The following is a 14,180-nucleotide window of genomic DNA, read 5'->3' on the forward strand; positions in this document are numbered from 1 at the left end:
GCAAAATTTTAAAGTTCCAAAACTTGATTAAGATTTTATCTTTTTGTAAATGTTTATGTAACATTTTTTACCTGTGAGCCCTAAAATCCCATGTGAAACATTGTTTCCATTTTTTAAACGATGGAAAATGTACCATTTGATTCTTATTCACATCTGTATGCAACCTTTCGTTGTTCCAATGCAATAGCAGTTGTTAGTATGCAATAAGCACTCTGGAATTTTTGGTTCTTATTTTTAGCAGCTGATTTAAGGCAGTGAAAATGGGCATTTTCATTTGCTGGCTCATCTAACATTTACTTAAAGAGTTTTTATGAATCACAAATGAGGTGGTTACAGTTTTATCTCCCTAGAATCTGATCAGTGGTACTGTATGTTGTGTGCAATGGCAAAATCTTTTCTGAAGCTAGCAGTATTGTTAAGATAGAAAGCAAGTACCCAGCATTTTGTAATATATCTTTATGTGCCAACTATCAACTGTTTAGCACCTGCACCTGGCCAGCAGTATCCGCAACTAAAGCTGGACTTAACAGTCATTTTAGGCAAAGCTCCAGGGCTACATTCAAAGGCTCTCTGAAAACATGTCTGCTCAAAAAGTACTATCCCTGAAATACTATCCTTAAACTCACTTGTAATACTGTCTGTCATTTTAACCATCAAGTACGGCTCCTACTGTTTACACTTTACAGTATCCTTTATACCTTCACTGCTTTACGTTCTGTGCATGTACATATCTCATTGTCCACTATCTGTTCATTTATCATTACTCGAGTGCAATCTATCTTGGCTGTGGCGCTGCACATTACAAATACCCATTATTATTATTACTGTACACAGCACTGCATGCATGCCTGATATTTCTTGCCTTTTTTCCAGTTAAGATATATGGATTGACCTTGAAATATGGTCAAAGGGAAAGTAACTCCCACAAGGGTGCTTATCTATAACGAGAATTGCATATTCATGCTTTCATACATCCTTTCCTAATTACAAAATCTTTTGCCATTAATAGTTTTTACTCAAATATAACAACATATCTGTGCATTATCAAATTAGTCAGCTTTATGAAAGTTAGTGAAACAACGTTTTGTCAAAGTGAGCTCCATAAACATGCTTCCAAGAAGTGGGGATTTTCCACTGTACTTTGCCTTCTACATGGTCTGTGGACTGTGAAGATCCTTGTTTCTCCTCCTGCAAATAAATAATTTATATATTTAACAGCCTTCTTCCATGGGTTAATCTTGAGTCAACTTATTTCCTGTGGAAAGGTCCTGATATGTTTACACAGTGTATAGACTAGACACTCTCACTCACTGTTCCCAGTCATACATTACTACTGTTTGATGTACAACTTATGACCTGCCACACTGACATCAGTGGTCCCCTGTATTTGCCCTGAGAAGGTTAAGCTGAAGTAATATCAAATCTTGAAGACTGATACCACAAGAGAAATCACTGGTCTAACAAAGCAGGAAAAGAGTAGTTACTGACCTCTTAATTTATTAATCCAAATCCTGGTTCCCTCCCCATAACCCATAAACTTGTCAAGAGTAGTAAAGTCAACAAGACAAGGAGAAACAAGTAACCACAATACCTTTAATGATACCAGATTCAACCATTCATTGAGTTGGTGAGCAAAGTGAATGGCATCAGGAGCATTGTCTCCCTCAGAACAAAACATCAGAATCAGCAAAACAGGAAAATCTTGCCTGATTTAAAATGAAGGAAAAGCACATTTGTCAGCAATGAGAGAAGTTCTCATCACAAAAACTTTACAAATCATGATTCAAACCATACCAGGGTTATTTATTTTATCATGTCAGATTATTTTTCATAATTCAATTAGTTATTTTTTTATTTTTTCACATCGAAAAATGTGAGGGTGCCTAAAAAAAAATCTTTCACGTAGTTTTTATGCTCTTTAAAAAAAAAACTCCTCCCACTTCATATTTTTAAAAAAGTATTCAGATATGCAGCGGTGCTTATTAAAATGTACACCTGCAGAGAGGAAGGAAAAGAAGACATTGCAGAGCATGCGGAAAGTGAAAAAAAGTGACAGTCATATATTATTATTACACCATGTATGTGCAAAAAAAATTGCATCCTCCATCCCCAACTGGTAAAATACTGGCTCATTCTGTGAGATAAAAGAGATTTTAAAGGATGTTATACTGTAAAATGAGAATAATCACATATCAAAAAACAGAAAAGTATTACTAAGCATCTTATTTACACCAAAGCAGTTAATAAAAAAAATGCATTTTGGTAATCCTCTCTTGCAGCTGTCTACCTGCTCAACCCTACCCTCCATCCCCTTTATTTGGTAGGTCAGTGGGTCATTGTACACTTATCACAAGATTGACGTTACAAAGCAACCAGGACTCACAGTGATTCAAACAATGGTTTCGCAATTCCGCTGCCAGGCATATACAAATTGTTACAAAAGTAGTTGACACTGCTCTCCCCAGCACTTGAAACATCAAAGACATTTTGCAGATTAGGGCGAGGTTCCAGGTCTCTCCAGCCTATGGTCTCCAAGAAATTACCAGCCCTTTCCTCCATCTTCTTCGACCTAACTACTCGGAAAGGAGCCCTGCACAAGCAATAAAACTGGTCTGTTTACTGTAAACTTTGTTAGTCTTGAAACCATTCCAGGATTTGAAAGTTTACAAAATTTTATGACAGCATTATACGTAAGAAATGTTCTGCAATGGTGCAAAATCAAATCTGTGGCACTGGTTTGGCAACAATGTTGTAATAAAACAAATTTACTCCCTTGTGGATCATTAGTTTCTATTCATATCAGTATTACTATTTCCTATTTTAGGCAATTATTTTTTTTCTGTTCACTTTCCATGCCTGTCTCCCTAAGAAAACTTTACTACAAGATTACTAATTAATAATAATGACACACCCTTGAAGCTGCTGGTCCAACCGCTCATGTGAAAATGTACTGCTAATGATAATAACTTGCAGAAACTGTCTCTCCTTGATCCACTGGCTGATACACTTAACGAATGATGTCACTCTTCCCTGCAAAACATTTCCAATCTAGTTTAATCCTGAAGAAAGCTGTAGTCAGAACACGAAAAAATTATTTGCTCTGGTCACTGGTACTTACGTAAACAAAATGTACTAAAGGTTATTTTCCAAGACATTGGTAATACCATTAGAATGTGCTAGTTCAAAATCTCAGGGTGAAGATGAAATTGTGTCACTAGCAGCACTGCCTATTGGGGAAGCGGATAATCCAGAGAGGTGAAGCAGATAGCCGAGTGGCTAGACTACCCGTGTGGAGAGGTACACTTCCCCATCTGACCCAGTTTATTCCAAAGAATTATAGAGGAGGTAAGGCATGGAGGGAAATGAGATAGGCACCACCCTCACATAAAGATAACCCTGAGAAAAGTGAGGTCTTTAATGCCTCATAGCCCAATAACCTGTTAGACATAGCATGTAATGTATGACCAAAAAGAGATATCATACTTGAGTGTTTTCGCTGTCACTGTGTAAATCAAAAACAAGCTATAGCTTTAGACTCCAAGAAAATGATAGTCAAACTCATTTGCTCATATTTTTTACTGATGACATCTTTTAACAAATTATTTACTAAGAAATTACTTACCTTGATGAGTGGGGCTCTCTGCTGGATGATCATTATTTTTCTCTCAGAATTCTCATACACTAGTAATAAAAAAAGACATATTTTATACACTAATTGGTTATAACGATTAGAGATGTGTACAGTAAATGTATATAAAGTAGGACAAAAAAGTAACTGTATATAACTGACCAAGAAAGCTGAGCATGAAGTTTTTAGCGTATACCTAATTGATGTTCATATCTAAGGACTCCTGGTAAATTATTTTTAAAAATTAGGCAAAACCTTTACTCATTACCTTATCTATAGAAAGCATAAGCTTGGAGCAGAAAAGCCAACTTTAGTGGTCCGGCTCTTCCCTAATATGGTATCATTTGCCAGATCACTGTTCCATTACATGTAGGCAGCATATAGTAAACATGACAGAAATATCAGTACAAATGCTGGTTTTCTTTAAATGCATTTAATACTTACTTACCTAAATAATAATGTATAATATCTGTAATATATACTGAAACCAAGAATGCCCGTACATAGTATAATTACTTACCAGTAAAAATATTCTGTTTTAAAAATCAAATTCATCAGTTTGTACTCCATGAAAGATACCATAAACTCACCTTCACAACATGTGGTTAATTTACAAGATATGTCTTCAGCATCTGCAAAGGGGTTATTGCCAATGGCTGGTGTAATGGCATCATGCATAATGTAGCCTATACGATCATACACAATGTAGATATAATCAAGTCAGCTGTCAACTGCCCAACATTTCCAACTGAAACAACTGGCTGCAACAAAAATTAGACATTTATGTATATCAAGAAGTTAGCATACTATACCAAAAAGCACAATTCATCCACCTCTTCCAAAGATATTAAATAATTATATGTGTAAAACAGCTTTTTGTGTACTTTCTTTGGTATGATCAATTAAGGGCGATCAACCACAAATTTCTAATGCAGCGTCTTCAATATCTTAGTCAGTGTTTGCAATTATGAAAAACAAAGCCACGTCAAAGAAGTTTTTGAGGCTTCTTTATTCAAGGTTTTTCACTATAATAAAAGTTTGACTCGTGTCTTTATAGGGGATATTGGTGGCGGACCTGGGTAAGAGGAAAAGTTTTCAAATTCAACAAAGAGGAAGCCCAGTTACCATGACACTTCTTCACAAACCAGAAGCTTGAATAAGGATTCTGGTCAGGGTTTGGGGCAGTTGGGTTATTCAGGTTTCAGGGTATAAGCCATCGTATCCATAACACCTTGTATGAATGCGTAATGAGCCCTTTCAAAGCAAAGTTGTTCCAAAAGATGCTAAAACTTAAATGTTTAACCCTTTGAGGACCATAAGGAATGTATGCATATAATTTTAACTATTCTGATATATTTAGGGATAAAATGACCTGTAGATCCAAAAATGTTTATTCGAAACTGACATAGTTTTCAAGATACTGCATGGGACAAATACATCCCTTTGGTCAGCAAGGGAAAAGTGCCTTAAGCAAAGCAAGGTATGGGTTTTATCAATATTTTTATCCGAATAGTGATCAAACGTTGTACTGTTGTTATGGAACACCAGAAATGATATGACACTGTGATGAGAACAAAGACCATCTTTTTTGCATGTAATGTAATTTATGAATGATACTTCTCAAAACAGCCAAGCGACGTTGTGTAGCACTAGCAAACACTAATTCAGGCCTATATAGAATGTCCCACATATTGTCAGTCCTGCTTTCCATTTTGTTCTTTGCACATTGACCTCTTGAGTTTTTCTTCTTTGACCAACTTATGCTCAGGTTGTGAGGTTGGCATGATCTTTTTGCTACTTGGAACAGGTCCTGATGGAATACTTCTTTTCCTTTTTGTGTAAATTCCAATAACCGCTCTGTTACCATTTGTCTGTGCTCAAGCTGTGATATCCCCTTTTACTCAGTATTGAATTCCTGATTCATCTATGTATAAATACAGTGAGCATTGTTCACCGTAATGTCCAACAAGACGAAAAATATTTGGAAGAAGTACTTCCCCTTTGAGCTTTGATCATTTCTCTCTTTGAAAATTCCTCTCAATCTGACAACAAAACTAATGCATGCATAAACAAAACGCCGGCTCCAGTAAATAACCATGACAGGTTAAACCAGGTTTGTAGAACGAAGATAGGAAAACTTACGATCAGCAGAGTGTAATCCTCCCATCTAAAAATCTGTTTATTTTCTGGAACGAACATAATTTTTGTTCAGATGTGACGTGTCCTTTATTTTTTGTCCAAGCTTTAAACAAGTGATACTGAGGATGTCAAAACGCATGCATCATTGTTTACATGCCTAAGCAGCCATGTTCGTAACGGAAGTAGTGCCACAGGGGCGAGCACTCTGCTTGTCAGGGTTAGTGACCTGCTGCTGGCGCCAAACTTTGAGCAACAACTCTCATTAGTGGTAAAATTAAATCGATGGTACAGCTTTTCGTAAAAATGTACGACAGTTTTTCTCGTCATAACTAAGTTGTTTTCCGTGTGTGCAAAATGTGACTAATCGTTTGTATCCTCTCGTGTTATTTTTTCGATGCCCGGCAGACAGAAATACATGTATCCGATATGGACCACTATATATTATAGTTAGTATATTAGAAATGTAGTACAGAGCATCTGTCACTTGTAGTTTCGGTGTCATTTGCGTCTTCTCTTCCTTCAAGCCTAGTTATTTTTTCAGATTCACATTGTAGAACAGTGCATGCCGTTTGATTTTGGCATCATTGTTTCTGTGCCACTTTTTGTATTTTGATATACTTCATTACAATCGGTGTAGAAATGACTTTGGGCTTACACATATTAAGATAAGAATAAGTTATTGTTATTGTATTCATTTTGTGTGTGTGTGTGTTTTGCAGTCCCGGAGAAAGAGGCGAGTGTCCAGAATGGGCCATGATAGAACTGCAAGGGGAGTTGGAGACCAGACACTCAGTTCCACTCAGCGGAAAGTTAATAGGAGATCTACACTTTACTTTTAAAGTATGCATCATTTTATTTTTGCAGCTTTTTAATTAGAGATATTTTGAATGCATTGATGACAAAAATACTTCTATGGTTAAAAGTTAATATAAATTACAGTATATAAAATGATGGATTGTTAGCTTTTTATTTAGTTAACCAGTGTGCACTTGAATTACCAGATATATATATTACCAAATTTAACTCCAGTTCTGTGTGAGATGAAATGATCAAGTCCTATTATTTCAGAGCCGCTGAAATGATGTAATTTTATCCCTAATAGAAGTTAGTAAAGTCAATCATTTCCTTCTTCCATTTAAGACCTGCACCATATTCTTGTGGTCTTCATAAACAATTATTTCCCAAATGAAGTAATTGGTGATCATGGTTGAGAACATTCCCAGTCTTGTTTTTTTATTATTATTGTGTGAGCATCTTCCTTACTGCCTGTACCACTACCAGTAAATTTAAGTTTTACTTTGATGAAAAAAAATCGAAAATGCTTATTAGGTATAAAATCTTGACTATTATTTTTGTTTCAATTCCTGGTAGAACTAGTATGTATGTGCTTATGCCTGCATGTGTATAGAAAATGAAATCTTGTTTAACAAGACTTACAGAATTTCTCTTACAATGTTTGAGGTGATTTTTTTAGGTCATGCAGTAGTCATGTTATCTCATTACTGTGGTAAATTCTTGTAAAATACCTTGATAATCAAGTCAATGTTTTTGTTGTTGCAGGATGTACCTGTACTAATAATTGGGCATCATATTTTGCATGGAAAAGTCACTCAGCTGGAGAAGCCATTGGCAGTTTTAACTAAACATTTACCACATCAGCCAATGGATGTTGATAATGACATACTTACAGGACAAGAAGTGTCTTGTTCTCAAACTGAATATCATGTTCAGGCTATTATTCGGAAGAAGATCCTCTTTAAGACTAGACCAAAACCAATTATTGCAAATGTACCTAAGAAGCTCTAATGAAGGCTTTTCAAAATAATTTGCTTTATAGATTGCTAATGCAGAGATTTTTGTAAGGAAATATTACATTTATTTAAGACAAATAATATTTGTATTTAGTTTCTTTTTTTAATGGAATATTATGCATGATGGGATGGGAGATCACTAATGAGTTGCACATATGCATTAATCTTTCACTGCTGAAGCTCTGAGGCAAAAGCTAAAAACTGCTTCATCCCTTTTCTTTGGAAAGCTTCCGTTGAAACATAAGCAGAGATGCATGTGCCTTTATGCATGCTTGTATATAAAAATCTGTTATATAGACACAACTGTATTTTGAATGTGTCAAAAGAAATGAGCTAAAAACTGAATCACTATGCAGAAAGACACATAGGGCAAATGACTTGACTATGCAGAAATTTGAATCAACAGAACAAAGACATGCTTGGGGGTAAAACCTGTAAAACTCTCAAATAGCATTTAATTTTTTTTATACTTTATTCAGAAACTTTCATTGCTTTATTAAAGGATTGAAAGATTAGAGGTAACATTGTCATTTGTGTGAAAAAAACCAGTGCATTTATGTAGTGCCTTTCCCAAGCATTTGCTGGGCTCAAAGCATTTTACTACAACAATGAAGGGGGCATGAGTACTTTTTTAAGGTTTGGCAACAAAGGCACCTTTATACATGAACATGCATTGACAACACACAGAAAGTGGATATTTTTTGAGTGCATCATAAAAATATTAATAACATGGAATGTAACATACCCAAATATAAGCTATAAACTGCAGCACCAGTGGTCAACTTTATACTGCATGTCACTATATCCCAATATTTACTGGGAATATAGAAACATTGGTAATATCTAAAACAACATCAAGGTTGAATAGATACACCAACATCTGAATAACAGTTTACATAAATGTGTAAAACCATTAAAAACAGTTAAACCTTTTCTAAAAAAATAAATGTGACAATTGTGTACAGCTGGCTGAAGGCTGAAAGCTCTGCAGGTTACATGTTGCATAATATTAATACTCAGTGTCAAAAGTATTCATTAAAAGGAGACAAAAATTAAAGATATCCCATGAATGTATGTAGAGGTTTCCTAGTAAGATGCAATAGTGTAAAAATTTCAGTTGAATTAGTTGCATAAAAGTCTAACCAGGACTTAATACAGTCAAATCTCCCTACTATGCCACCTACCGGGACCGAGCAAAAGTGGCATAGTAGCGAGAGTGGCATAGTAGAGAGGATTCGTAAAAACGGCTTTATTTGTTCAAGTTACCCGTCAGTCCAAAGCAGGGGTGGGCAATTAATTTTCCCAAGGGGCCGCATGAGAAATTGGGATGGTTTTAGAGGGCCGGACTAATATAGTTAACTCAGTTTTACCTATACTGTATGTATAGTATATATACTGGCGGGCGGGCCGGTCAGAGACAGGAGGCCTTTGCCCAGGTCTGGTCCAAAGCTCTCAAGAATCGTCGGCTTCGCTAGCTGTCTCCTCTCATTCTCCCCCTCACCTCTTCATCCTCCACCCCTTCCAACCACATCCGCGCACCTGCATCCTGTCGCTAGTCGACCCCCTCACACCTTCCCTCTGTCACGTGGCTGTCACCCGGCCAGCGACCACCACCCCCCCACATTGCCAGCCTCCACCCTCCCTGTGTGCGTGCTATGTTCCATCCCACCTAACTGCGATGTCCCACACTACCATACAGTATCATAATCGAGCACTGCGCGGAATTTTACAACTTGTGTCTTTTAACAGTCACAAAAAAGTGGCATAGTAGCGAGAGTAGGGGTGGCATAGTAGGGAGATTTGACTGTATGTCAATTACAGATGCAATCCATGAGTTATTATAATAACAGGATTATATAAATGCATTTCCTCACATGGAAGCAAGCTTGATGGGCTTAACAAGAGACAAAGGCAGTAGGGAATGAGACTGGATGACAAACATCACGTTCAGGCAGAACATACATGTACTGTTAACATACACTTATATATAGTTAACATACACATGTATAGTTAAACAGCTTGGAGGAAGCAATGTAGATAATCCCCAACCCAGCTGACCCTCAGCAGTTCAAGAAAGGACTTATAGACAGAAAGATTCCTGAAGGAAAATTACTCTGATATTCCTGAGAGACTAGGAAAGAGTAATGGTGGGTCCAGTGAAAGTAAGTGATGTGGATGGAGGCAGATGTTTAAGCACATGTTCAGAGGCATTGGGGTGACTTCTGTTTTTTTCACTCATTGAACTTTAATTAGTTTATTACGATCTGGTGTTCAACAGAAGAGTTTGCCAAGTGCTGGTGAACAGTGTGATGATGGTAAGGTGGGCCAGATGTAAGATGTCAGACTTAGGGTTATGCAAGCATGTGGTACTGCAAGCCAACAAGGCAGATCAAAGGAACAAGTGGCTCTAAATAGAAGAGGCCCAAGAAGTGAATCCTGTACAGCAGCATGTTTTGACGAAAAACCATGGACACTAAATGGGTGCAAATAGGCAAAAGCAAGCCATCCAAGGACTGTGTTAGAGAGGTCGAAGGTCATGATGTCGCTGAAGGATAATGTGATGGTGTAAAGTATCTGTCACCTACAATCTATAGTGACTTTCTGACAAGATAATAAAACATAAGTTGAATTTAAAGATAACTATGATTTGAGAAAAAGAAAACTTTTCAACCACAAGCAATCAAAATATTATACATTTATAATGAAAAAAAACCCCAAAGAAAATCTTAATTCCTTAAATAACACAAAGTCCAAACAAATTAACACAGTTTCTCTCCCATCAAAAATCCAATGTTCGCTTCCTATGATGCAGTCCCCAATGAAGCCTCCACTCTGCTGCCCTTCCCGAAACTTGGTACAATTCAGCCATGGATAAACATAAAGCAGACAGCCAAAAGAAGAAATAAAAATAAATCTGGACAGAAAAGCACGAGTCTTTAAAAATTGAGATATCATTTACTAAAGAATTCCCCCAAACAATAACCTACTTTCAGCTATTTACATCATACAGGAAAAAACTATAAATCACCCTCTCAAAAAAAAAAAAGAAAAAATCCCACCATTTATTTACAAACACCCAAAAGATATCAACCACCATTTTTAAAACAGACTTGCCTGAACAGGTTCAATTTGAAAAACTTCCCTCTAAAGTCTGGTCAGGACTCTTACACACCAAAGAGATTGCCCCCATACCCCCAATCTAGGGAGAGACCACCACATAATTAAATTAAACCACAACAAAACTCTCTTTTTCATTCCACCCTACCCTTCACATTTCAACCTCTCAGCAACCCTTAATTAAAAAACTGGGTCATCTCATGACTCAGCAGTATCTCTGGCCTTCTGCACCTTTCCCCCTCCTCCATTTCTTATCCCCTTCCCAGCTAAAAATAAAACAGCAGGTCTGTGACAGTATCAAAAACAGATGATAGATATCAACTAGATTCTGGCTTCCTACTGTTTACTCTTGCACACTCTCTCACTCAACTTACATAGTGATATGTAATTCCTCTGTACTCTCTATCCCATGCAAACATTATGCAGATTTATACCAGACTTATGGATATCAAAGAGTATGTGTTACACAAAAATAATTCTCACAGAATTGATTTGTGTCTATCATAGCTGATTATCTGCTTCTGTCTGAAGTGGGCGTCGTGGTGGTGGTTTTCTTGGTTGTGGTATAATATTGGGCTCATTGTCTTCTTCTGGGTCCTTTTCTTTTTCAACTGGAGTCCATTCTTCTCCTTTAAATGCAGCCTAAGAAAAACAATCACATAAGTATGAAGACATGACTAATGTGAAATCTCTGAACTGTAATGTCAAATGCAAGCCCATTTAGTACAATGTTGTAAAGGAGGCAAATGACATTTTGACACTGGATCAAAGTTTTACTTGAGTTTTCTTATGACTTTTAAGGCCTATTCAGGACGACAGTTGAAAGGGGCATAGATTCCTTGAAAGCATAAAAATATCTGGTGCTGGTTTTTTATTAACTACAAGGATCTGTGTTTTGAGAAGGTGATTAATGTCAAAAAGTTTAATTCACAAAATAATTCACTAAAATGATACAAAACATACCATCAAGTATATTGCACTTGTAATCATAAAACAGATGCCTCCAAGAAGCGTAGACAGGTGAAAGCAGCAAGCTACACTGAGTCTGCAACATTACACTGATTTCTTTTCAATAACGAAGCAAAACATTACGAATGTACACTTTATTAATGCTTTCAACCACATATTTCTCTGCCTGGGATTATGTGGTAGTGTATTTTCTAATCAATGGATCAAATAAAAATATGTTGAGTAACTGGATTCACTTACAGCAGGTGCAGTATAAATCTCACAAAATAGTTTCGAGTTATAAGACCACCAGTTCTCACAACCACAGTAAAGCAATACTGGAATCTGTAAAAATTACAAACTGCAGTTAAATTCATATTAAAACACATGACTGAATCTCTATAAAAAATGTCACACCTAAGAAGTATCAGAACCATGTTCTAATGGGATGTTACAATTACATCAAACCTGAATCAAGAGATGGTCATAGACTTTCTAACACAAAAAAATATTATTGCTACATTTGGCTTTGCATATGCACACTGCCCATTTTATCATCTATAATCTAGTTTGAAGGCACAAACTAGCTGTCACATGTGAAGAAAAGAATTGAATAGACCCTAAAGGATGTAGTTTAATAAATCTTTTGGTAATTAAGATAAATGGCTGCTAACTCATATCCTAGCAGTGCAAAAGATATAATTGCTGGAAATAAATAGCCAATGAATGAATGTGCATTTCATAGCTCTGTTTCTGGGTCACAGAAAGCTCAACAATGATAAAGTCTTTCTCAACATGCTCTCCTCTAGTCTTTCACATGAAACTTTCAGGGAAGAGGACAAGTCTTCACCCTTCTGTGCCCCAGTTTATAATCTGAACTGAATTGCACCTTGCATATGCTACTTGTGGTAATAAAACATAAAATTCCCTTAAGAAAACATACTTTCGCTGAACTGTTCTCCCAGTCTGTCGCTTGCCTCTGGGATATTCAAGGATAGCTACAAATGCTGACGCTGCTCTGTGTTTTGTCAGAAAAACTTTTAAAACCACTTTGCATAGGCTAAATTTAATACTACAACAAACAGAAGTACCATCAATTGTGAGAATATTTGAAATCTTTAACAAAGCATTTCAAACAAGGCTTTCAGAAAAACAGCAACTGCCATGTTTTAGGTGTATAAAGATCAATACTTATAGAAATAACTTTTAAAATCTGTTATGTTTATTTCTAGTTTATTTCTAGCCCTTGCTGCATTATATCAAATGCATGTGTGGAATAACACATTGAAGATGCTTCCCATCTTTGACAGACAGCCTAATTGTTAGAGTAACAAGCAACAGTGTCCAAACCCCAAGGAATGCACATATGACTTCCTACAGCAGGGAAGAGGAGCCTTATTTCTCTCGTAAAGGTAATTTGAATATTCATAACATTCTTCGCAGGCCATACAAAATTATCAGCTTAAAAATTGTTCTGCTACCTTTACCTTTTTTTTTTTTTTTTATCATGTCACAATAATCATCATCATTAATTTCAAAATATTTATCAAATGAAATATATTTCAATAAAGCTTTCAAGAGTTTAGTAACCTTATGAAAAAATTGCTTAAGAGAATTGTAAAAATACTGAAAAAGCAGGACAATAAATGGATACATGGCATAAGCTCCAAACTGCCAATACTTGAACTGGCCTGCAACTGCCAAAACACCTCCAAGGAAGACAACTGAAAAAAATTAGAAAAGCATAATACTGATTTTATACTTATCATTAACATTTAACAATATTACTAATGAGTTTAAGTAAGTTCTACAAAAACCTAATATGTGGATTCTGATTAATACTTTCCGAACCACAAAACTTATACTTTTGCACATAATTTACCTAACGGTATTCCTATCCACAAATGTAATGGATAAGAGCACTGTAAAAGAGTGATGAAAGGGAAAAGGGCACTACACTGACAAACGTCTGACCTCAATATGAATTACTCACACCAAACAAGAAAATAGTTTTTTTAAAGGTTAGGCAAAGAGTTGTTGTACAGGAAAAGCTGTATAGCTTTCTTTATTTACAATATTTGAATGCCATGTAAATGTTAAAGAGAGCAGAAGTTGCAATCTGCTGACGATTCATTTGTTGTCATATCAATTAATTTGTTTGATCCACGTGCTCAAGAATGCAAATGCCTCATCTTTCCAAGCATTATATTAGGGTGGGGTGGCGATAGACTTATCATAGGAAGTTACTGCTTACCAACACTGCTCACAAGTGCTTGTTCATTTGCCCACATAGCCCATTCGATTTTCCCCATCTCTGACTGACACTGGTTTAAAAAGAACTGTAATTGTTTCTCTCTCGATGAAAACACACCATCACTACCCTTGATAAGTATTTCCCCTGCTTTCTCCCTCTCTGTAGCAATGTAACAAAGTCACGTTTGCTGGGTTTACATGTGCATTAAATAAGACAACAGAGGAAGTGTTTGTGGGCAACACTCGGCACTAGGTGTCTCAAACCCTATCCAACCGAGTCTGAT

The 14,180-nt window shown here is 36.3% G+C and overlaps 3 protein-coding genes across 4 annotated transcripts; 1 reads left to right on the forward strand and 2 right to left on the reverse strand.

Annotated features, from left to right (window-relative positions):
• Nucleotides 1-441: 441 nt before the first annotated feature.
• LOC112576560 (proteasome assembly chaperone 2-like) lies at nucleotides 442-5,949 on the reverse strand. The gene is given in 8 exon segments (XM_025259108.1): nucleotides 442-1,188; nucleotides 1,592-1,706; nucleotides 2,384-2,590; nucleotides 2,912-3,030; nucleotides 3,623-3,681; nucleotides 4,219-4,329; nucleotides 4,332-4,389; nucleotides 5,771-5,949. Coding segments are annotated over 8 exon segments (846 nt in total). The 5' UTR covers nucleotides 5,828-5,949; the 3' UTR covers nucleotides 442-1,068.
• A 23-nt stretch (nucleotides 5,950-5,972) lies between these two features.
• LOC112576563 (chromosome transmission fidelity protein 8 homolog) lies at nucleotides 5,973-8,093 on the forward strand. The gene is made up of 3 exons (XM_025259111.1): nucleotides 5,973-6,072; nucleotides 6,487-6,607; nucleotides 7,328-8,093. The coding sequence occupies exons 1-3, from the start codon at nucleotides 6,050-6,052 to the stop codon at nucleotides 7,571-7,573; spliced, it is 390 nt and encodes a 129-aa protein (XP_025114896.1). The 5' UTR covers nucleotides 5,973-6,049; the 3' UTR covers nucleotides 7,574-8,093.
• Nucleotides 8,094-9,388: 1,295 nt separating this feature from the next.
• Nucleotides 9,389-14,170, reverse strand: LOC112576562 (cytochrome b-245 light chain-like). Of its 2 annotated transcripts, XM_025259110.1 has the most exons (7): nucleotides 13,898-14,170; nucleotides 13,298-13,367; nucleotides 12,587-12,661; nucleotides 11,905-11,988; nucleotides 11,659-11,740; nucleotides 11,179-11,337; nucleotides 9,389-10,446 (listed from the first exon to the last, which is right to left on the reverse strand). In XM_025259110.1, the coding sequence occupies exons 1-6, from the start codon at nucleotides 13,953-13,955 to the stop codon at nucleotides 11,197-11,199; spliced, it is 510 nt and encodes a 169-aa protein (XP_025114895.1). In that variant the 5' UTR covers nucleotides 13,956-14,170; the 3' UTR covers nucleotides 9,389-10,446; nucleotides 11,179-11,196. The 2 variants fall into 2 exon arrangements, with proteins under 2 accessions (XP_025114895.1, XP_025114894.1); XM_025259109.1 differs by having other exon boundaries at nucleotides 9,389-11,337.
• Nucleotides 14,171-14,180: the final 10 nt, after the last annotated feature.

Source organism: Pomacea canaliculata, linkage group LG12 (genome assembly GCF_003073045.1).
Source record: "Pomacea canaliculata isolate SZHN2017 linkage group LG12, ASM307304v1, whole genome shotgun sequence".
In the NCBI taxonomy this organism is placed as follows: domain Eukaryota; kingdom Metazoa; phylum Mollusca; class Gastropoda; order Architaenioglossa; family Ampullariidae; genus Pomacea; species Pomacea canaliculata.